We start from the raw sequence: 24,083 nt of genomic DNA, 5'->3' as shown, positions 1-24,083 counted from the left end.
CCTGCGCTGAATGTATAGCAAAATCCTTTGCCTGCTTTACATATATCCTATACACTAATCTTATACATGCTTATATGGATTCGATTTCCCATCCCACGCACACTATCTGACGTACAAATTAGACACAACATGCCAAAAAAACAAAAATGCAATATGGCAAGTAAGATAGAGCTCAACTAAAGCAAACTAAATAAAGTGGCAGAAACCAGCCAACACCACTCAGATTTCAGGAATCCTATGACACAAATAAATAAATATTGCAGACGCCCTTCGAGGCGTTCATAATTTTCCATTTCAGTTTTTTAGTCAACAACATGAAATGTGCAGTAGACACAGGCACGCCTGAGCTCTTCATAGACATTTTCGTCAGTTATACTCGTCAAAGTTAGACTTCCTTATCACAAATTTCGTATTAGCAGCTGCGTTGATGTTTTCTTCTTCTTTTTTTCCAAAGCAAGGAATCGATTTGGTAGTCTACTTTCAGTTTCGATTTAAAGCCCCGCGCCTCGGTGTTGGATTGGCTCGTTGTGCACGCGGTTTCAGGGAAGTGCTCACTGATATTCAGAACAGGAACAACTTTCACGGCTTAGAAGCGCCCATCCGGATACCAGTGAGTAGCAATGTTTACAACAATATATGTAGCTAGCTAAAGATCTAGTGATGTAGAAACTGTAATCGAAAAAGCTACATTGCATGACAGTGTTCTTCCTGTGACAAAATTGAACGGGGCACCTAGCTATTTTACAACGGACCATACTGACCCCCTAAGACAGCAGATGCTGTTTAGCTGGCTAGTTTATACAGAAGACATTCATAAATTGTGTAAGTTACATTGCTTCAACCATCCTGAATCATAATCTTCATTTAAATGACATCGAAGATAGCTACATTTCTATACTTTTTAGTTGAACGCTAGATACAGGTCATATCGCAAACTGAAAGCAAACGTCTTTCTTAAGAAACGAAACTGGAATCACAACCTACAAGTCGTGGGGCAGATATTTCACCGGACATATTTTATCAGTTGATGGTTAGCTAACATGCAAGTCAACAAGTTATCGGACTTGCCAGTTTTATAGCTGTCTTGTCAAGTTACGAGCTAAGTGCACTAGATGTCAGTTAGCTATATTCATTTTCGTTTTTATTGGCATGTTCTTGTGTCTAATTTGTGCGTCAGATGGGAAATCGAATCCAGATAAGCATGTATAAGACTAGTGTATAGGCTAAGTAGCAAAGGATTTGGCTATACATTCAGCTTAGCTATTCAGTTGACTTCATTGCATATGACTGACGCAAGTCATGTAATCTTCTGTGATGTACCCTATTACTCTGAACAGCAATAAACCTGTTCCCTTTGGTAACACAGATACACGGTTAACTACTAGGTCTCTCAAATCTCAAACGTGTATTCTGTAGTCTTTGCTGGTTATGTGTTGTTTTTTATATCCACCTGGCTAGGTTTAATAAAGTTGTTATTTTTAGGTGTCAGAAAAAGAGAAACAGTGAACGCTCCCTGATTGGTAGATAATAGATTCCCCTAGAAACAGAATCACTAGATATAACTGATCAGTCTAATACCGCATCTTTAGTATTTCAACACAAATACAAGATTCCTATAAACGCCCAACCTAATTGCCAAATCACCCGCCATTAGACTCAGTGAAGCCAGTTATGGTGGTATTTGCAAACGTGTATCTTCACACACGCGTAATTATACTATTTGCTTAAAACTGACTTTAGGCCCCTGTGGATCAAACCAGAACAAAGATTAACTTGAATATGGAGCACAGAAGTGAGGTTACTGCAGACCATGACAGCGAGAATGATGGGCAATTATTTGATGAAAAAATGAGCTGTTCATCCTGCAAATTGCAAAGAGCGAAGGACAATGAAGAAATGAAGCGTCTAAAACTGGAGAACAAACAACTAAAGGATGAATTGGCCCAGTATCAGGGTATGACCAGCAGTGGGTGCCCTAATGCCTGCCCTATTCAAGCACCAAACGGCAACAACAGTATGGACGGATTGCTGGGAGAAAGGTGGTGTGGACAAAACGAGGAGACAGGGGCAATGAAAGGAAGCTCAGGTAAAAGTGCTTCCTCACACCGAGCAGGTTATTCATGAAACGGTTGGATGTTTTTAAAAAAAATAAAATAAAATAATACAACGAGCTGCTTCTCTCCCGTTTCTGGTCATTTTTTAGCCCAAAGTCTTCTAATTTCATCACTGGTCACACTGGTAGAATGCAGTACCTTCAGCCAACAGAACCACAGGATTCCTTTTCAAACATAACTGTGCCAAATCAAAATTACGAAAGTCACCTGTTAACACTAATGCTGCTTCTTGGTTTCCAGAACCATGGATATCATGTGCAGTGCTTAGCCTCTGGCATCTCATTATTAAATGTTATGTTGCTCTTCTGGTTATCATTAGTCACTCTGTATGCCATTACAAAGTAATGTTTTCATTAATAAGGTTCTATTTGTATGCTCATAAGTTACTATGCCTACAGCTTAGCACTTGTTAACTTGGCACTCATTCTGGTGCTTTCATTACTCGTGTTATTTGCCATCCTGTACTGTAATACCCTTGTTTGTGCAGCTTTTATGATATTTATGACATGTTCTGTATTTGTCGTGCCATAACAAGTCTCTGGAAAAGAGCATCTACCAAATAAACAGATAATAGCTAATAAAGTCTGTGCATACACACTCACACACAAGAATATAGGGCTATTGTGTTTTTTTTTCCATCTGGTTAGCTAAATCTCTTTCATCGAAATCCAGGGATTGACTTTGTCAAAAATACAAAAATAGTGTTGGAACATGGCAGAATATTCATGGAAAAGGACAAGAACATGCTGTGCTGATGACAGAATGTTTTTGTTTGTCTCTCCCCCTACGTACCGTTTCAGAGATGAGCAAGAAAAATGACAGCACTCAGATGAAGAGTGTGTTATTCCCGGACAGCACCAGTCCTGGCTGCAAGCAGGAGGACCTGATCAAATTTGGAGACGAAACGCAGTGCAAACCCTCCGCTTCTGGTGCTGCGTCTGACTGCAAGCGACCGGAAGCAGACCCCAAAGCGCTCGCGGGAGGATATGACGACTTTAAGTATGGTGAGAGCTGCCCGCTGTCGGAGCTGAAGACCGAGCCAAGATGTCACATGCAGCTGGACAAGCTGTCATTCAGCGCGTCTCACACCGTCCTTGTGGATGTAAGACTCTTATTTTAACTAAGTGTGTTTGTTGAGAGTTATTGTGGAGGGCCCCTCACCACCCCTCCCCCTTCCCGTCCAGCCCCTCCTACTTGTATTTAAACTAACTCCTGTTCCCTAACGATGGAAATCACCCTCCCAGTGTACTGCAGATTGAGCCGTTCCAAGTTTTGCTCTGATTGGGACAGTGTCCTGCAGCCAGCTGTTAGTGGGTTCCACTTGGTAGTCGGTACACCTGTCAATGAATGAATCAATCAGTCAATCGGCTAATCAATCAATCAGTCATTATCTTTATTTTGCCAGATGGGAAGTTTGCTTAGTGGGTGGTTTAAGAAGGTAAACAGTGTCTTTAGCGCAATTGACAAATCTGCACATGTACGTAGGTTTAAAAAGCAAGTCAGAAGCTCTTTTACTGCCGTAACTTGTCCTTTAAGAAGGGAAGTGAACAGTGAAGACCTATACAGAATACAACTACAACCTGCTTCTTGTAAGACCTGGAACAGCCTAAATTGGCAACATGTTAGGTTCCATCACTGGACTTGAAGGTGGTGAGATGAGATCAGCCCATAAGAGGACTAATGCTAACATGTGTGTTCTTCTGACCCACACAGGTGGTTCGTTTTTATAAAGACGGAAGCCTCATTCCCAAAGCAGGGCGGAATGTGTGGGACAACTTGTCAGTGAAAATGCCTTATGCTGAGGAGTGCACGCTGACCAAGCATGGCATTTTGGTAATACGAGCACATGGTTCAAGCACTACAGGTCCCCATGGTCTGGTATACAATCTGGACAGTGACAACCGTGGCTAGAAGCCCCACAGGGCTACCTTCAGCTGGCACTGGTCAATCAAGTCAAGCTGCACACAAGGTGTCTTCCTCCAGCTCATGTCTGAAGGAGTGGCAGCTGGAATACATTACTAGCCAAAATGTACAACTACATAGAATAATTTTGTTTTAAATATTGTTTACATTTTGGTGGTTCTTGTACAGTTGTCACTAATCTGCAGGAATTTTATTGGCGACCTTAGGGTTTAAGTTTTTCAGATTTTTTGTTCAGTTTTTCTTGGGTGCTGCATTAGGGCAAATGTATCCAAAAGACAGAAGAAACCTTGTAAATTCTGTTTGTGATAATTGTCCTTTTAAACCATGCAGTACAATTCAGAATTCAGCGTCCTTAATCTTAGGCTAATGGCTGAAAGGCTAAAGGTCAATGGCTGAAACATTGAAGGTCCTAGTATGTTGTAGAACACTTGTGTTCATATTTGGTTAAATTTCCTTAGCATACTGACAGATATCAATAAATTAAAGACTCTAATAAAAAAAAATCTTACCTGCCAATCCTGTTGTGCATTCACCACGGCCAGAGTGGGCAGGGCGGGGCTACACAGATAAGACCAGGGCAGAGATACTGAAGAGTTAGCCAGTAAAAAATGATGGGTTGAGATATATCTGACGCGAACATAAATAAATTGTCTAGTAGCTAGGTAGCTACTAGCTAGGTAACTTAGTTACTTGCAGCTGCTTCATCAACAAATGTTATGGGTGAAATGTTCTGTTGCAAAAATAATATTTAATTCAGAATGAAGTTTGGCTGTGCTCGTTTCCATTTTTGAAATGTTCATGCACCATTTAGTCCTTTCCAGTTTCTGCTGCTCCCTTTTTTCATACACTCTCATGATTGGCCAGGAGGAGCAGGCAATGTGACATGAAGGCGGGACTCAAAGCATTCTCATTCAGTTGCAGGCCAAGAAACAGTCCCGCTGGGAAGATATCGAGAAGTACCTACAGCGCCTGGTGAAGACCTCGTCGTTGACCACTGCAGATGTTGAGGTGGGATGAGCAGGTTCTGGAAATAATCCATTTCAATACTTAAATGCAATTAACCAAAGAAATAATATTATGTTAAGCCCAAAGTTAAGATTTTTAATGAATTTGTCCCAAAAGCAATAAAGTTCTTATATTGCTAACTAGGAGGATTTGGTTGTCTTGGAGGCTATGTTAATTGTCCAAGCAACATGGAAATTTACATGTTCACCAATCAGAAGTGAACCTGAAGTGAATATCCATCACACTATGCACATGAGTGCCCTTGTTTAGAAATTACATATTTTATATCAGTAGTTTCCCAGTGTATAAATGTGAAAAAACGCAAGTATACATCTTTGTCTTCTGGGTTATGAACACTTTAAATCTAAGAAATAAACAAATTGCACCGGGTCTTAATGGTCAGAGGGAAGCACTGGCTCATTTGTCTGAAATAACGTTCTGTTGTATTTTCCTAAGGCCTGTGTATGTATTTTTTCTTTTTCCCCTTTTTCTCTAGAAAACTATAAAGAAGTACAATCCAAAATACAAAGATGAGTGGTCCTTTGATGCGCTTCACAGATTTTTTGAGGTTAGTAACTCGGTGGAGAATGTACTCGGATTGTGCATTATCATTTGGAAGAATTTTGTACTGCCTTGACAGATAGAAATGTTAAAATGTGCAAAAGATTAAGACATTACTGGTACATTAACATTACACCTTTTCAAGCAAAACTGATTTATTTGTTGGAAGCATAGACATATCTTTTCTTATTGTGGTCATGGATTATTTCTGATTGAGATTTTGATTTCAGTATACATAATGTTCCTCAGAGTATACCCCCTAAAGAGAAGGAAACCTACACTCGCACACTCAGAAGAATGGCGGAGCTGGCCCTAAAGCTGCCTCGTAACTGCCAAAAGGTAAGCCAACCTCCATGATATTTCCAGGCCTGTTGCATTTTATCTCCTAAATTAAGCTGATTTTAATAGATTTGAATGTGTCAAGCATGGTCAAAGGACTTGTTAGCACTATTTAGGACACAGAGTTTCAGCTCTTGAACAACTCATAACTCTTTAATAACTTGAATTTTTAATTGTCATTTTGGTGTGCACTACAGTCTTTACTTGATTACATTCTATGTTTTTTTTTCCCCTGAAAACTCATTCTTGTCTGGTGTGCTATCACCCTTTTGATCTGGAATGGGCTTTAAAACAAGCTTAAAAACCCAACAGGAATGTGTGTAAAACCCATTTAGCAGTCATCCATTTTTTTGTTCCTGGAAAACCTTTTCTCTATCTGTCTACACAGAACGTTCCCCTGCTCCGGCATGGACAGAACCATTCCATCACTGTATCTCAGATGCAGATCGCCTGTCTGCTGGCCAACGCCTTCTACTGCACCTTCCCCCACCGAAACGCCACCCACCCCGGCGCCGAGTATGCCAACTACCCCACCATCAACTTCCACAGGTCAGCCCCTGGCACTCTATACTCCCGATTCACTGGGACAGAGGTGCACTGCAGCTGCCTGAGAGATCTGAAAGCAAGGCTCATTGTGTCCCTCCCATCTCCTCTATGTCCAGTCTTTATATGAACATTGATTGCCTGATTGATTGATTGATGATTGGTGACTTCTCTCTCTGTATTGTGATCTGCAGCTTGTTTGGCAGATGGTCAGAGCGGAAGATGCAGAAGTTCAAGGCCATTTTTAACTACTTTGAAGTGATGACTGGCGAAGGTACTGCCATTAAAACCTTTGAACGCGATGCTTGATTAGAGGACTCTCCTCAACCTGAAGAGGTGTAGAGAGAAATAAGGGAGAGAGAGATTGACACAGAGAGATTCGCTGTCCTCTGGACCTGTCCTTTAACCAGTTCTTTCACCCACAGAAAGACAGGTGCCCAGAGGCCTGGTCACCTTCACCAGGCGGTACATTCCGGACCATGAGTTCCCGCGCTGGAGAAGGTGACCACACTCTCCCCCTATCAGACCGCAACACCTTTTCATCATTCATCACGGAAAATAATGACTAGCACTTAACATTTATCTGAGCGTCTGTCTGCCCCCCCCCCCCCCCCCCCGGTCCTGTCGTGCTGCCCAGCCGGAATGACACTCTGACTAAACTGCACATCTCCTCGAAAGGAACCATTGAGAAGGATGGGCAGGGCATGCTTCAGGTAAGTAGCGCTGATGCAAAATGCGCTTCACTGCTTGACCACTCGTCTGTGTTTAAACCTCCTGTTCACTTCTGCCCCAAAATAACCTTGACAATATCCCCTTCACAACAACCCTAAAAACAAACCTGGGGTTTGTTGTGGTGCTGCACTAGGGTCAGTTTTTGTTCAATACTACACCTCAAAAAACCAGTGTAGCTTTAAACAGGTAACATACCTTAAATTATCCTTTGCATAATATGATAGCCGATGTATTTTTACAGTTTTAAAAAATCCCACCTTGTACAGTGATGTCGTGTTATAGGTGTTTGCAGTGATGAAGGTTCCAGGCAGTACAAATCTATGGTGGCATATGACTGGTTGCACTGGTGAGCATTCCAGGGCAGTACAGTGCTGTTGTGGCACGTGATTGGTTGTTGTGATGAAGATTCCAGGCAGTACTGTACTCTGGTGGCATGTGATTGGTTCAACATTCCCACTGTGTTCCTGGAATTTTATGTCATGACCATGGTCACGGTGGCAGGTGGACTTTGCTTGTAGCATGGTGGGCGGAGGGGTGCTGGCATCTGGCCTGGTCCAAGAAGAGATCCTCTTCCTGATCAACCCTGAGCTGATCGTGGCCCGGCTCTTCACAGAGAAACTGGGGGACACCGAATGCCTCAAGATCACAGGTGAGAATGGCACACTGGCCATCTGAGGCAACAAGAGTCAGGTTTCAGAAACCAATATTTTATCTCCAAAGCAAAGCACAATGATTTTGAACTGTCAACAAGAGTCCCTATTGCAGTATAAAGGCAAAGAGAAGCGGGCTTGTGAGTTCTCGTGTGGACACACAGATGGGGCACTGCTATTGCAGTTTTGTAAGGGTCCTTAACCTGTATGGCTTTCTTTCTGTAGGCTCCCAGCGATACAGTGATTACTTTGGCTATAGTGACGACTTTACCTGTCTCGGACATCACAAGGACGAAACATCAAGGTAAAATCTATAGAACCTATGGTATTTATCAATGGGCTCCCATGAGGGTTCCCACATCCTCAGTCTGCAAGGGTGCTCACCACAAGCACAGGCTTGGTCTGACAGGAGGGAGACATCACAGGTTCCTACCTTGACTGGAGTTTAAGTTGGCAACATTAGCTCCTCGCAGTAATACAGCAGATGCCAGCAGGCTTCCAGATGTCATTAGCGAGACGTGCGCCTCTCCTTTGAGCAGTGCTAGCTCTCCTGTAGTACAACGTTTTGGTCTGTTGGGTGTAAAATGGCTCTCCTGTAGTACTTCTTTTCAGCCTGTAGGGTGTTAAATACTCACCAGCTCGCAGGCAAGTGCACAACTCTCCTGGTGCTGGGTGTGGATTGTACAGCCATAACTAGAGAGGCACAGTTGGCCAGTAAGGTTTTGCCTAGCACCAACGATAAAATCAACATCGACAAACCATTTTTTTGTTTTCCGAATCCAGAGATGAATGGTGGAGGCGGTACAGACAGATCGTCGCCATTGACGCTCTGAACTTCAAAAATCCCAGAGAGCAGTTCAACATGAAGAAGGTGACCCGAGAACTCAACAAAGTAAGGCTTTTCCTTTCCCACAATGCACCTGGGGGAGGGGGCAGGCAAAGGGGAGAGAGAGCACTTTTCCCTGACAGTTTTTTTTCCCCCACCCTAATCTGCTAAAGGCCTACTGTGGGTTCATGGGAGAAACTAACACACACCCGGACTACTACCCTGCCATTGCCACAGGCAACTGGGGCTGTGGGGCCTTTGGTGGTGACCCGCGACTCAAAGGTAGGTGCTGTCTGTACCTGCAGTCAGTCGCTGCGCAGATAAGCGGGCTGTTGTACTGTAGACTTTCTGCATGCACTTGAGCTCATCTGAAGGCTGCCCAGAATGCCTCTATGAAAGAGTATAAAAACAAAGGGAAAGTGATTATTCGGCCTTGCGTGTGCTTGAGACAGAATGTGTAAACGACAGAAACTAAAGCACAACCATGGTTGTTTGTAAGTTGCGAAAATTCACTGGTTTAGTTTGCAGTGACCGTTGTGTAGACACGATTCCAGGGAGTCTGGGCACGTACAGAATTGACTGCTTGTTGCTAAGCACTTTGTACTGAACATTTATACACTGCGATTCTCAAACTACAACACTGTATGACTTGCAACTGTCTCATGTTACATGTGACATGTCATGTTGCTATTATGAAAAAAAAACCTTGTATTGACTATTTTTTTAAACCTTTTAATGCATGTTGAAAGCTGACATCCAGCTCTATGTATTATTAGTGTTTCCTAGCTGAAGAGTTATAAGGTTGGGTCTGATCCCAAAGTGACTAACGCATTAACACTTTGATGGTAAGTGGGAAAACAGAAGCAGTTTCTTCGCAATTTATGAGAGACATTTTCAGGAGATGCAAGGCTTTGCATGACACACAATGATACCGTTTCTATATCAACAAGAGCCCCTGAAATTCGAATTAATTTAGCATGTTTCGCAGCTCTTATCCAGATGATGGCTGCCGCCGTGACTCGGAGGGACATGGCCTACTTCACTTTTGATGACAGCCACCTGGAGCTGGACCTACGGAAGATCCACCACTTCCTGACCACGCACAAGGTCACTGTGGGTGAGTGCAGAGGAGCCAGGGCACATCTCCATTCACCCTGGAGCACAAGCGCCCCCTAATCGCCTTGTGGAATTCAACCATTTTAAGAGGAGGTTTTTTTCTTTCCAAAATATTAAGTCGGCGTTCTAGAACTCCATTGTTTTCAGTTACTAGTAGCGAAAGTTGCATCAACATTAGAATGTTCAAGTTGAGAACATTCTAATCTCGTATTTGCCATCTCACACCTTAAAGCAGGGGTGCCCATGCTGTTTTGGCTTGCAATCTATTTTTCCAATGGCCAGCACAATGTGACCTACATTGGAACTGGCGTTGGTCCCGGTGGGGGGGGTCTCTCGGAACCAATGTCGGACAAGGGAGTCACTGACACAAATTCATTAACAAGCTGGTCATTACATCAAGCCAGACATTACAAGCCCATAGCTTGCTAAGTAAACCAGCAGATAAATTGCAAACTGAACATAGCTTTTCACTATGTCGTATCTACACTTAAAAAAAAAAAAAATACAATAAAATTGTTGGACAGCGGTTGCACGCAGTATTATTAAGTAGGCTGTGACAAACTGATTTAGTCATATACTTATTGGCTACCAGCACACACCACCTGTGGCAATAAAGCACTAGGGTTGCATACCCATGTAATGACGTTCCAGACCAGTAGATTGTTTCTGCATTCCATTGAGGTTTGACTCTTCTTAAAGCCGCAAACATTGTGGTACGGGAAGTGGTGTAGTTTTTGGACGATCTCCAGTATGAACTGCATACTAGTGTGTTAAAAGCTGCTGTACTATCTTGCGTGACAAAACGTATGGATTACGAACAAATAACAGTTTTTCAAATGATCCACTGAACATTATTACCCCAGATATGGAATTACCCTTTCACCCTCTCCCTTGATTGGCTATTTTGTCGCCCAATCTCAGGGGCACCACAGCTGAAGCATGCACTGCCACAATAAAATTAGAGCAGGGCTGCCCAAGCCTGTTCCCGGAGATCTACCGTCCTGTAGATTTTCATTTCGTAATTAGGCGCATCTGATTCTACTAATTAGCAGCTCAATGAGATGGCTAGCTGTGGAATGAGGTGTGCTTTGTTAAGGTTAAGGTCGGAGTGAAAACTTACGGGATGGTAGATCTCCGGGTGCCAGGCTGGGCGGCCCTGCAGTAATGTTCCCCGTGCACCCTGGAAAACCTGGAATTTTTAAAATGCAGTTTTCCAGTCATGGGAAAGTAATGGAAAATGAGAAAATTGCTTAAATGTCCTGGAAAACAATAAGTTGTCCTGAAGAGATGAATCTATACCAACTGATCTCTCAGCCAGCAAGTGCAGGTTCTCAGTGATTACACTGAACATGGACAGCACTAACCTGAGGAACCTTGGCAAACCTGTACCCTAGTATCATGTGCTGTGCCAGCCATTACGAAGGTGAATGGGAACCTAAAAGCTGACCTGTTAAAAACAGTGAACACACTTAAATGACTTAGGCCTGAACTTGACAAAAAAAAAAAAAAATGTTAAAAGGCATCCATACTTTTTTTCCCCACTTTCAACAGGTCGCCTGTACAACACGTTGGAGAATTTCTGCAGTGCCTTATACTCGAATGAGGCAAAGACCTCCGACCTGTACAGCTTCATCATGAAGTCTGTGAAAGAGACCACCAGCAGACACTGACCACTGCTCAGCCAAACCAGCAAACTGTATCTACACAATTAAACCCTGCACTGTCTGTAACAATGAAGTTTTGGAAATCTGCCGATTCGTTCAACACTATGTATACAAATTTATCAAGTGGCTATTGTAAACATACTAAATGACTGCAAATGTATGTAAAATAAACAGATCAGCAATTATGAATATAGCATGTGCCTTCAGACAATTTTGTCTCATTAATCAGCAGGTAACAGTAACCACACAGCTAATTTAAACATGCCAAACCAGGTGTGTACAGGTCCTATATGAGAATGCTGCATGGTGTGTTTAGTAACTATAGAAACCTGGATGAAAATCAGAATCAGGGGGTCTTTAACAATTTGCGTTTATTAGTTCAAGAAACCTTGGGAAGCAAACGGATGTCAAATCCCTCATATATTCTAAACTGGTATATAACAGGCATGTATATGACATACCATTCACTGTTCATTACTCTTTGCTAAATCAAAATAAAATCTACTTTATCTACTTTTACCAACAGTTTCTCTCCTTTCACACAGTATGTGGCTAATTTGAGACCTGTGTCTTATCCATAAAAAGAACGCAACAAGCTCCTAAACAATCAAAAAAATGAAAAGATGTCTTTATTGAACCAAAGCAAAATACAGTGCATCACCCATACGAAAAATAAATACATCAATCAGAGAGATCAACAAAAATGGTGATTTTTTTGTATTATAATACGGTTCTCCTGTGGCTAAAATGTTACATCTTTATATCTTTTTTGCTTTCCTGTCAGGTAGACCATGTTATCTTCAAGTCTTCAGGAAAAAAGGTTTTGGCACAGCAGAGCAGGAGGGAGGGAGAATGAGAGAGTGAATGAATAAAAAGAGATGTGTAACACGAGTCCAACTTCATGCCGATGTTTCCACTTTCGATTGCTGAGGTGATTGAACTGGCTGGGTCCTGTTGTAGAACGGGTCTGGGTGGAATTTGTTTAGTTTTAGTTTAGTTTATTTATTTGACGATTCACTTTAAAAGACAATTACATGGTTGCAAACACCAATGTACATGCACAATTAAAAGAGCATCAAGGATAACACAAAAAAAGCCACAAGACTTATTTCCGTTGTGGTCCTGGCTGTAGCTAGATGTCATGGAGGTGTGTGTGCGTGCTTGCGCGTACGAGATGGTGGAGTACGGCATTAGCGGCATATAAGACCACATAGCTGGCGCTGATCTCAGTCTCTGATCAGTTCTCCGTGTTACTACAGCTCTGTGTGACACATCCTTCGCTGATCTGAGATCATCATTTGCTTGTGGGGGGGGTTGGGGGGCTTCTCGTGAAGCCGCTGGCTCCTCGCTGTGAAGGCATTTTGACCCACAAGCCTCGGAACGACTGCAGTCAAGTTTTGTTCTTCTCATGATCATTCAAAACTTCACCTCTGGAGTATATACATGATATAGCTAAAATATTTCTGTTTTCTTTTTTTTTTTTTAAAACAAGGGAAATGAAAGCTACTGACAGTGGAGATGTGATGGCCGTGGGTGGGTGGACAGTTCAGCAGATGAAGCTCAGCAGGGCTGGTCCCACTGCTCCCTGACAGGCTTTCATCTTCATGTACACACTACGATTGGCCCAGAAGCATCACATGGGGGCTGTCTGCACTAATAAGAGGAGGGGAGAGAGCATTCCTTTGGAAGAACAAAAGCAAAATTTGTGGAGAATTTTGACCAATTAAAACAAAATTAAAAATTTTTTAAGGCCATTTGGATTCATGTGGTGGCCATTTTAGGCATGGCAGCTGGCAGGTGAGAGTTTTCTGCATGACTGGACCTCATCTGCCATCTTGAATGTGACTGAAACCGGCGCTTTGCTAACGTCCTCATCTCAGCGCCGACCATCTTCACCGCAAAGAAGAATAAAAAATAAATAACAGTAGTGACACTTGACACTCCTGACAGAAAGAAAGAGAAGGATTTTCGGGGGTGTGTTTTGGCCGATGCTGCGTGCTGCCGGACGGGGAGCCGGGGAACAGCGCGTGCGGCTGGGGTTAAAGGCGGAGCTGTAATACAGTGTTTGGCTGTGGGTGGAGGTGGGGGTGTGCATGGTGTGCGGTGTGCGGGGAGGGGGGGCTAAGACCAGCCCTTGAAGGCGTCCAGGTTGAAAGCAGTGTCCAGGAAGCGCTGGAGCTCCAGCAGGTGAGTGTGTTTACTCCCAGTGGCAGGAGCCGCGGCAGGGTCTCGACCAACGTACCTGGATGAAGACACACAAACACACACACACACACACACACACACAGATGCACAGATACACATACATACACACACACAGATATACACACACACACACATACATACACACAGACACACACATACAGATACACATATATGCACACAGACACGCACGGACGGACGGACGCACACATATGGACACGGACACACACACACAAACACACACACACAAAAAGAGAAGGTGATTTGTGACAAATGTCATCCCATCTAGTAAAAAAAAAAAGCCACATTAAAATGAAAATAAGGGGAGCGAAGGAGAAGAGGAGGGGAGGCGTACCAGACTGGGCATGTGCGGTTGATGGTGGTGCGAATGCGAGGCTTGACGTAGTCATAGTAACCCTGGTTCTTGTGCTCCTCCTGGCACCACACCAGGTCAGCCTTGGGATACTTCTCCGTCTCCGCCTTCACCAGGTCAAAGGGGAACGGAGAGAGCTGCACAGAGAGGGGGCAGTTTACCTGTGTGTGTGTGTGTGTGTGTGTGTGTGTGTGTGATACGCCTGTGAGAGAGTGCGTGTGTGTGTGTGTGTGTGTGTGTGTATGCGCCTGTGAGAGAGTGCGTGTGTGTGTGTGTGTGTGTGTGTGTATGCGCCTGTGAGAGAGTGAGCGTGTGTGTGTGTGTATGCGCCGTGAGAGAGTGCGTGTGTGGTGTGTGTGTGTGTATGCGCCTGTGAGAGAGTGCGTGGTGTGTGTGTGTGTGTGTATGCGCCTGTGAGAGAGTGCGTGTGTGTGTGTGTACGCGGCTGTGAGAGAGTGCGTGTGTGTGTGTGTGTGTGTGTGTATGCGCCTGTGAGAGAGTGCGTGTGTGTGTGTGTGTGTATGCGCCTGTGAGAGAGTGCGTGTGTGTGTGTGTGTGTGTGTGTATGTGTACGCGCCTGTGAGAGAGTGCGCGTGTGTGTGTGTGTGTGTGTGTGTGCGCGTACGCGGCTGTGAGAGAGTGTGTGTGTGTGTGTGTGTGTGTGTGTGTGTGTGTGTATGCGCCTGTGAGAGAGTGCGTGTGTGTGTGTGTGTGTGTGTGTGTACGCGCCTGTGAGAGAGTGCGTGTGTGTGTGTGTGTGTGTGTGCGTACGCGGCTGTGAGAGAGTGCGTGTTTGTGTGTGTGTGTGCGTACGCGGCTGTGAGAGAGAGTGTGTGTGTGTGTGTGCGCGTACGCGGCTGTGAGAGTGTGTGTGTGTGTGTGTGCTTGCGCGCCTGTGAGAGAGTGCGTGTGTGTGTGTGCTTGCGCGCCTGTGAGAGAGTGCGTGTGTGTGTGTGTGTGTGCTTGCGTGCCTGTGAGAGAGGTCATGCGTGTGTGTGTGCTTGCGCGCCTGTGAGAGAGTGCGTGCGTGCGCATGCCTGCGTGCGCCGGTGAGCGCGTGTACCTGTTCGATACGCGCTATGGCGACCGTGTCCTCCATGTGGCGGGCTCTGCGCTCGCGGGTGAGCTCATAGTACACCTTCCCTGTGCAGAAGATGATGCGCTTCACCCTCCCTGAGCTCTGAGCTGCTGGACCCTGCTCTGGGATCAGCCGCTGGAAATGAGAGCCTGCAGAGAGGAGGACAGCATGAGAACACACACACACACACACACACACACACGCATATACACACACACACACACTCACTCACATACACACACACACACTCACATACACACACACACACACACACACACACGCATATACACACACACACACACACACACTCACTCACATACACACACACACACATACATACACCCTCACATACACATACACCTACACCTACACACACACACACACACACACACACACATAGACACACGCACAATCAAATGCGCGCACACACACACACACAATAACGGCAGTGACACATCAACACACGCACGCTCACAGACAACGGCAAATTAATGACACTGAACCATACTAAGCTGTCTTTTATTGATCCACACCACTCTATTCATTTCTTCTTCTATGGTGTAGTGCCCAGCGCTCTCACCTGGAATCATCTCGTCAAAGCTGGACTTGGCCTCTGGGTGGCGCAGTAGTGATTTGGGGGTAAAAATGATGAGCTAAGGGGAGAGAAAGGGCGAGGAAGAAAGAGTGGAATGACAACATTCATTCAGAGATCTAGGACAGAGTATAGAGAAGTGGGTTCCCTGGAAAGACTGTTCATTGCCCGAGATGTTTTCCCGACTAAACAGTCAAAATTAAATGTGAGTCAGTGGTGAGGGGCAGAAGGTGTGGACTGAGAGGAGACTGTAAAGGGGAGGATAACAGATAGGAGGAGAGAAAATGGGATGGAGGAGAGGAGGCCTCCCAAAGAGACAAAGAGAGAGGCCATACTGACCGGTTTTCTGAAGGGCTGCAGGATCTGCCTCCTCATTACGTGGAAGTAGTTAGCAGGCGTGGAGCAGTTAACCACGATCCAGTTACAGTCATACAGCTGCCGCATGGCAAAGTCCTCCGTCATTTTCTACCGCAGGAAGACGAGTAATAATATATTTTATTCATCAAATGCCTTTCCCTGCCTCAAGGTGCAATATAATCAACTTCAACATAGCTGAGAATTCATTAACATACAATAGCACTCTTGGCAACATTAAAAATTATGCAATTACAGATGGAAGCTGTTAACATAGCTGAATTAACAGTGTCACGCAGAACGCAAATTGAAAGGTGGGTGCCGGTGAACAGCCATGTGCACACTGCGATTGTGGTGTTTAAAAAAGTCGATTTTGAATTGCATCAGTTCAAAAAATGAAAGAGAGCAAAAACAAACAAATAAAAAATAAAAATGTTCCAAGCTAGGGCGTGGCCTACCGGGAGCACGTCCGGGTCGTCATTGCACATCTGCAGGAACCTCTCGGGCCGGGCGGAGGAGTGTTCTGGGCCCTAACGGGACAGAGGGGGACAGGGTCTAAGAGCTATCCCCTCACAAACACCACATTTAAACCTCGGGTTATGAGAGACTAGAGGGAGGAGAGATGTCTTCCAATGAATTTGAAAGTTAAACTCAAGTGACTACTGCACATCTAACTCTCTCCAACTGTTAAGAAAAACATGCCGACTGTATAAACTGTTACATCATCTTTAGCACCCAATGAATAATAAAGAAAAAGAACATGATGTGGGAGAGGTGGAGAGGAACAGAAAATGGAAGAGAGAGAGAAAGAACATATGAGAGAGGTGTAAGGGTGTGACAGGTATAGGGGGATGAGAGAGGATGAAGGAGAAAAGGTAGTGGAAGATAGAGATATAATGGAGGAATATTGGTATAGAGGTGTAAGAAATGCATTTATGGGAACAGAGAGAAGAGTAAAGAGAAAGAGAGTAAAAGAGAGAGAGAAAAGAGATGCAGAGGTACGGCAGGCTCACCATGCCCTCCATGCCGTGAGGGAGCAGAAGCACGATGCCGTTCTGTCGGACCCACTTGGCCTGGCCGGGGCAGATGAACTGGTCGATGATGCACTGGGCCGTGTTGTGGAAGTCCCCGAACTGGGCCTCCCACAGAACCAGCGCATTGGGGCTGGCCATGGCATAGCCCAGCTCAAACCCTGCAACACAGACAGGAGAGACCAGTTAAAACCCTACAGTACAGACAGAAAAGACCAGTCAACTCCTGCAGTACAGACAGGAGAGACCAGTCAAACCCTGCAGCACAGGCAGGAGAGACCAAAAATGAGGGTTGAGGGGAGGTTGTAAGTGCAGAATGGGGCAGGATAGGGCAGGGCGGGGCGGGGCAGGGCAGGGCAGGATGGGGCACACTCACCCAGCACTCCGTACTCTGACAGAGAGCTGTTACACACAGTGTAGGGTGCCTGGTTTGGGGAGATGTGGTTCATGGGGATGCAAGTCCTCTTGTCAACGTTCTGATCATGCAGGACATGGTGTCGATGGCTACAGAGAGAGGGAGAGGGAGAGAGAAAATGTGTGGATGGACAGGTGGAGAGAAAAAGATGGAGGGAAGAAAGATGGAGAATTAATAGGAGAGAGAGCAAGAGAGAGGAAAGAGTCACATAGAGTGACCCTTTGTTATTACAAGCCTGAAAATGACATACCCAAAATAAAATGGTTACTATATTTGAACCCTTTTGATTGCAGGCATAATCCTGGTCTCTTTTAAGAGGTAACTCTTGGGAGTTTGTTTTCCAAGAGGTACCAAGAATCACTTTAAATATTACTGAAACAAAGTAACAGAAGCTCAAAAGAAGGTTTTTCTCACCAAAAATATGTTTTTTGAGTGGATACAGATGCTTGTGGCTGTGCCTGGTGAGCTTAGAAACACAATGGAATTTGAATATCACCAAAAATGAGTATTCTGCATTGTTTTTTCCAAGCTATGTCTAGGTGGGTTTCCAAAAAGTCAATTTGAAGACAGTGTGCTGAAATTATCTCCCTTTCCTCCTGCCCTTCACCCTTCACCCTCCCCCCTCCCCCCTCCCCCTCCCCCTCCCTCTCCTTGCTCTCTCCTTGCCACCCCTGGCAGCAGCAGGTCTGGAAGATTGTAGAAAATAACTACATTAACTATCAAGTTCACAAATCCACTGATTGAGGTCCATTGATTCGTTTTTGTCAAATACCCCACCTCCATCAACATTAAACGTCACGTCACATTTATTATAAAAAATCAGGCGCACTCCTTATTTATAAGCATGCTGAACAATAATAAAAATAGTTTGAGAACATATAAAGTGGGACCAAGCCCTTCACTGATCATGCCCCTGCTGTGGAGTCAAAGCTGTTTTCACTGTCGTCCTCAGAAATATTGACTCAGACAAGTAACTTCTTCCAAGGCCTACGAATGCAAAGTCTTCAGTTTAGACTTAGGCATTGCAGAATACATTTTTTTGTAAATCAACAAACTCTTTAGCCATAAAGTTTCAAGAATTTTTTTTGCCGGCGGGTTCTCAGCCTGGATACTAAAAAAGTTACACGTTTCTCTGAGTGAGCACATTTTTGGGACTATGGATTTTGTTCTCTGGACCTTTGCCATGATAAGGATACCAATAAGAATACCGTGATTTCCCGTGGATTTCCAAAACGTATAGAAGGTGAGGACTCCCCAAGCCCATTTTGCCCCCACACGTTACAAAATAAGGAATTGTTGTCGCTAAAACACAGGCATCATAAAACACTTCATAGAGACAGAACTCTTAACACTTTAAAATGGCATACTGTGTGACCAGATTAATTGAAAATGTCACTGTAAATAAATTTAAAAAATGAATTCAAATAACGCCATTCCCATCTAAATACGGGCCCGTGTGACTTAAGGGGTTAAAAGACTCTCTGTGTGTTAAAAGTAGTCTCTGACACAGAGCTCAGCCAATCAGAGGCCGGTACCTGAAGGTGCCCCTCTCCACGTCCTGGCCGCTGAGGCGCACATGGATGCCCTCCTTCAGCAGGGAGCCGAAGGCCATGTACTCCCCCAGGGCCCAGTCCACCGCGCGGCCCTCAACCATCGCTGCACGACCCTTCAGGATACGGCTCAGACCTGGGGACATACAGGGGTGTATCTGCTGAGCAGGACTGCGCTGTGTGAGTGCGTGAGTGTGTGCGTGTGTGTGCTTGTGAGTGCGTGTGTGCATGTGTGTGTACATTTTCTGTAAATGGGTTTCAGAGAATGTGTGTGAGTGCGATGTGTGTGTGTGTGTGTGCTTGTGAGTGCGTGTGTGCATGTGTGTGTACATTTTCTGTAAATGGGTTTCAGAGAATGTGTGTGAGTGCGATGTGTGTGTGTGTGTGTGTACTTTGCGTGAACAGGTTTGTGAGAAGTGTGTGTGATGTGTGTGTGCGTGTGCGTGTGCGTGTGTGTGTTTGTGTGCATGAGTGTGTGTGTGTGCATGCAAGTGCGTGTGTGTGCATGCGTGTGTGTGTGTGTGTGTGTGCATGTGTCAGTGAACACACCTCCATGGATGGTGAAGTCCTGGATGGGCACAGATGAGGCCACCTGGCCGATGTGTCTGAGCTCCTCCTCACTCACCCCTGTGGAAGGGCAGCTCATTTTCTTCGGCTGACCATCCAGAGTGAAGAAACCTATCAACGCACACACACACATGCATACACACGCCACAAGCACATGCACATACACATGCGCACACACAAGCACACGCACATAAACACATTTCATCTCATCAATCAGTGTTTCACACTTCACTGCAACAAGGAAACAAGATTTTTATTGAAACCTTTTTTTTTCCACTATTTAATCAGATTTGCCGTAATGGATGTTCTGGGTCCTTGCATTGTTCTTTTAACCTTAAGGCATATTCGTGTAAGTCTGGATAAGATGATAAATGTAAATGTAACATATACATACATGCATACAGCTGTAAAAATATAAAATTACACACACACGTGCACATACGCACGCGCACGCGCACGCGCACACACACACACACACACACACACGCACACACTCTCACCAGGCCATGGAGAGTCCAGCCAGTGCTTGATGTGCATAATCTTCTCATCCTTGGAGCGCTCGTGTGCCTCCTCACAGATCCTGTCATATTTGGTTACCTCCTCCTGAGGCAGGATAGACAGACAGACATGGCATCTTTAGGCTCATTGGACGGACAGACAGACACAGCCATGGGGCAGGACCTCCCCTCATTGGTCCCCCCAGCCCGTGAGGCAAGCCCCGCCCCACCTCGTACGCCTGCCGTGTCACAATCCCCTCAGCGACCAGCTTCTCTGCGTATTTCTGCAGAACTCCCTTCTGTTTCTTTATCTGCTTGTACATCAGCGGCTGGGTGAACATGGGCTCGTCCATCTCATTATGGCCATTCCTCCGGTAGCACACCTGCATATACACACGCACACACACACGTGCATATACACACGCACACACACACGTGCATATACACACAAGCACACACACACGCACACACACACGTGCATATACACACAAGCACACACACACACGCACACACACACGTGCATATACACACAAGCACACACACACGTGCACACACACAGAACAGGAAAAATGTCATCAGATCCTCCTGCAGGTTTCAGCTCAGTTAAACTCTCACGTGCAATCTTTTTGCCATGAATCTTACATCACACATTTTGGTCATAAAATCCACTATAGTGCAGTCAGTGTAGCGTGGTACGGTGTGGGGCAGTGTGGTACAGTGTGGGGCAATGTGGGGCAATGTGGCACATAGTGATACGGTGTGGGGCAGTGTGGTACATAGCGGTACGGTGCGGTACGGTGTGGTAGTGGTACAGCATGGTGCAGAATAACATGTGACAGTAAATTCCGTGAGTCTCACCAGGTCCACCACCACGTCCTTGTGGAAGGTGGCCCTCCACTCGGCCGCCACCTTGCACACGTACATGACGGCCTCGGGGTCGTCGGCGTTGACATGAAAGATGGGCGCGTTGACCACCCGCGCCACATCAGTAGGGTAGGGAGAGGAGCGTGCCATGCGGGGATCTGTGGTGAAACCAATCTGGGGGGGGGGGGGAGGGGGGGCAGGTTCTCAATACAACGCTCAAGCAGTCAGCCAAAGAATGTCTCCCTGCTTTCCAAAGGGAGACAGACATTTCTTTCCAAGTTCAGCTTCACGTTTGAGGGAGGATCCAGGTAAGGACTGCAATTCATCTGCACTCATTAAATGACCCATGCAATACTCAGTTACAATGATGACATTGAACCTGTCCCCAGTAATTTGCTATGTAATTCTACAATAATCTCAGTAGGCTTGGCTTTAATAAAAATAATAAAAGGACAGACTTTCTAAATTGAGTATCGCATTTTGGTATGTCAGAGAAGAATGTGAGAATAACCTACATTTATCATTTTGTTGGGAACCGTACTAAGAAATATTTGGGTAAGGTTGTCTGGGCATTTTGTTTGCCTATTGTTGATATGGCACGTATTGCATTCACTGCCATTGCGCAATAAGCAGCATGACCTTTGCTCTGTATTCTTTTCTTCATGAATCTACACCTGAGAGTTTAGCCTTGCTGTGGTACAGAACATCTACACTTAAAGTAATCGGCATCACTGTAACATTTCCAGGCGTATTCCTATAGCTAATTTTGACGTGGCTCACACCATTATTTTAAAATGCTGAGGTGATGGTCAAGCTCTTGATATTTCAGGCCCATCACTTTTTAAGCCACGCCTAACAAAAAAATCAACAAATAATAATAGCTGAACACAGCTACATGCACTGATGGCTGAAAGCTCCCTCTATCCAATCAGATTCTGACTTGTGTTGCCTGCCAAGGGAAAAATGATAAAAATGGAAATATAGTCTTCTAGTAAAATCACTGGGTAACATAAGGCTAATGTGTACACTTCCTGTTGAATGTACCATGGGAAGGCAGTATGTTGACAGCCCCGAGGCTAATTACTGTTTATCAGACCAGTAAGAGGAGACATGGGTGTGACCTGGACACGCCCGAGTAAGAGTGACGTTTCTTTCACCTGGTTGTTGACTACGACGTGCACGGTGCCGTGGGTGGTGTAGGATGGAAGGTCACTCAGGTGGAAGGTCTCGTACACAACGCCCTGGCCAGCAAACGCTGCATCACCGTGCAGCAGGATGGACATCACCTGTGATAAACACGTACATGCAAGCGCATGCACACACACGCACGTACAGACACACACACACACACACACATTGAACATAAGTTCAAAAAGCTGTTCCCCTTCTACCATGTTCCAGTTGTTCTGGAGGAGGGTGGAGTCAGAAATAGAGACGCACTCTGTTGCCGTTCGTGTCTTCGCAGTAGAACTGCTCGGCCTTGGTCTTGCCCTGCACTACAGGGTCCACCGCCTCCAGGTGGGAGGGGTTGGCCACCAACGACAAGGTGATGTTCCGGTTGGTCACACGGTTGGTCCTCCTGTGGTACATCCCCAAGTGGTACTTCACATCACCTGAGCCCTAAAACAAGGAGCCAGAGAGAGTCACATGACACCTAAAATACAGACTGAGAACATCGGCCACATGACCCCAAAAACGGAAACAAAGAATTAGTCACATGACCCCTAAACAGAGAGACAGATAATTAGTCACGTGACCCGTAAAACCAAGAGACAGAAAGGTTCAGTGACATGACCACTAAGAGATAAAGAATCAGTCACATGACCCCTAAAACCAAGAGAGGTCCAGCCACGTGACCCCTACAACAGACATGCTGAGAGAGCCAGCCATTTCTACCAATTCTGTTCATTCTGGAGCTATTCTCTCTGTCAGACCCCTTTAATTTCTACCATAATTTTGCCCATTATTTGCCAAATGGAATGTCTTTCAAGATCAGTGTGTGAGGAGAAGCAAACACCTCATGCCTCATGATATGTTGGGTCCACCTAATGCAACATTGTAATTTTAAAAAAGATAAGTCAAAAGGATAAGAATGAATTCATCATCAGTGTCATTTTACAAAACCAGGATGAGAAACAGTTCAAGACCATTTCTACTTTGAGGGTAAATTCTCTGCCAACTGTAGGTCATGTAACACCTGGCCACAGCACCAGTGTGGCAGGGTGTGTTCCAAATGTGATGGTGATAATGACAGGTAAGTACTGGGATGGTAGTGTGTAGTGTGGTAGCAGTACAGACCTCATCAGCAGCCTCCAGCTTGGAGTCAAACTGGCAGAAGATCTGCTCCAGCTCTTTACGGATCACGTTGGCCAGGACGTTCAAACGACCTCTAGGAGAGGGCAGGCCGTTAGGCATAACCAATCTAATCCCGCATAGTCTAATCACCATCAGCATCATCAACCTCGATTCTAACAGGAAGTCACATAGAGATTAAAACTTATATTCATGTATAAGTTATATTTTACATGTAAAGCCTAGACACACCTACCCCCAGACAAACTTTAGAAATGGCCTATTAGCCTATTCTTGATGGGGAGGATTCCTTAAACCAACCTTAATTTTGGAGACACCCATCTGATTTGTATTCAGTCAAAAGAACAGTCAGTAATCTGAAGAAATTTTACTGGTGTCTAAGGAGTCAAGAGAAGTTCAAATAAGCATTTTATCCAGGTGTGGTGTTAAAGTCCTGGTCAGGGAGAGCATAGCTGTGGGGGAAGAGGGTGGCAGTGCCCTGGGCAGTAGGTGTGGTAACGGGGAAGGGGGAGGGGAATGGGCATGGTGCTGACCTGTGGGGCATGCCCATGATGACATTCTCCACACCGTTCTCACTGGATTTATCAATGATGGTCTTGAGGGCGGGGATCAGCGACTCACACCCCTCCAGCCCGAAGCGCTTCTCCGAGGACCACTTCCTCTGCAAGAACTCCTCAAACCTGCACAGCATGGGGGCACGTGTGCAGTCCACACACACACACACACACACACACACACACACACATTACACACAAACATCAAACAGTGCACACA

The 24,083-nt window shown here is 45.2% G+C and overlaps 2 protein-coding genes across 8 annotated transcripts in view; one reads left to right on the top strand and one right to left on the bottom strand.

Annotated features, from left to right (window-relative positions):
- Window positions 1–473: 473 nt before the first annotated feature.
- pargl (poly (ADP-ribose) glycohydrolase, like) lies at window positions 474–11,992 on the top strand. 3 transcript variants are annotated; one of them, XM_064308816.1, is made up of 17 exons: window positions 474–610; window positions 1,741–2,086; window positions 2,915–3,216; window positions 3,828–3,947; window positions 4,953–5,045; window positions 5,539–5,610; window positions 5,853–5,942; window positions 6,331–6,491; window positions 6,680–6,759; window positions 6,911–6,986; window positions 7,123–7,198; window positions 7,719–7,866; window positions 8,093–8,171; window positions 8,651–8,759; window positions 8,867–8,975; window positions 9,682–9,810; window positions 11,361–11,992. In XM_064308816.1, exons 2-17 carry the CDS (start codon window positions 1,780–1,782, stop codon window positions 11,477–11,479), a joined length of 2,070 nt encoding a protein of 689 aa, XP_064164886.1. In that variant the 5' UTR covers window positions 474–610; window positions 1,741–1,779; the 3' UTR covers window positions 11,480–11,992. The 3 variants fall into 3 exon arrangements, with proteins under 3 accessions (XP_064164886.1, XP_064164888.1, XP_064164887.1); XM_064308817.1 differs by lacking the exon at window positions 474–610 and adding an exon at window positions 617–822; XM_064308818.1 differs by lacking the exon at window positions 1,741–2,086.
- Window positions 11,993–12,085: 93 nt separating this feature from the next.
- LOC135239833 (2-oxoglutarate dehydrogenase complex component E1-like) overlaps window positions 12,086–24,083 on the bottom strand; it is a 32,821-nt gene continuing 20,823 nt past the window's right edge. For all 5 annotated transcript variants that reach the window (XM_064308811.1, XM_064308812.1, XM_064308813.1 and 2 more), the window contains 17 exons: window positions 23,843–23,989; window positions 23,295–23,385; window positions 22,437–22,616; window positions 22,154–22,282; window positions 20,991–21,170; window positions 20,363–20,515; window positions 20,136–20,238; window positions 19,618–19,746; window positions 19,054–19,204; window positions 17,480–17,607; window positions 17,086–17,264; window positions 16,531–16,602; window positions 16,058–16,183; window positions 15,707–15,779; window positions 15,112–15,275; window positions 14,031–14,185; window positions 12,086–13,715 (listed from right to left, as the gene is read on the bottom strand). In XM_064308811.1, the coding sequence (XP_064164881.1) occupies window positions 13,595–13,715; window positions 14,031–14,185; window positions 15,112–15,275; window positions 15,707–15,779; window positions 16,058–16,183; window positions 16,531–16,602; window positions 17,086–17,264; window positions 17,480–17,607; window positions 19,054–19,204; window positions 19,618–19,746; window positions 20,136–20,238; window positions 20,363–20,515; window positions 20,991–21,170; window positions 22,154–22,282; window positions 22,437–22,616; window positions 23,295–23,385; window positions 23,843–23,989 (2,281 nt within the window). In that variant the 3' untranslated portion in view covers window positions 12,086–13,594. The remainder of the gene's footprint in view (window positions 13,716–14,030; window positions 14,186–15,111; window positions 15,276–15,706; window positions 15,780–16,057; window positions 16,184–16,530; window positions 16,603–17,085; window positions 17,265–17,479; window positions 17,608–19,053; window positions 19,205–19,617; window positions 19,747–20,135; window positions 20,239–20,362; window positions 20,516–20,990; window positions 21,171–22,153; window positions 22,283–22,436; window positions 22,617–23,294; window positions 23,386–23,842; window positions 23,990–24,083) is intronic.

The sequence above is a fragment of the Anguilla rostrata genome, chromosome 14 (assembly GCF_018555375.3).
Source record: "Anguilla rostrata isolate EN2019 chromosome 14, ASM1855537v3, whole genome shotgun sequence".
Lineage (NCBI taxonomy): Eukaryota > Metazoa > Chordata > Actinopteri > Anguilliformes > Anguillidae > Anguilla > Anguilla rostrata.
This window is presented reverse-complemented; position numbering and strand designations above follow the sequence as displayed.

Coding starts and splice junctions, on each gene's coding strand:
- pargl (XM_064308816.1), top strand. CDS start 1,780: ATGGAGCACAGAAGTGAGGTTACTGCAGACCATGACAGCGAGAATGAT. Junction 8,172..8,650: donor CACAAGGACGAAACATCAAG/GTAAAATCTATA, acceptor TTCCGAATCCAG/AGATGAATGGTGGAGGCGGT. Junction 8,760..8,866: donor TGACCCGAGAACTCAACAAA/GTAAGGCTTTTC, acceptor AATCTGCTAAAG/GCCTACTGTGGGTTCATGGG.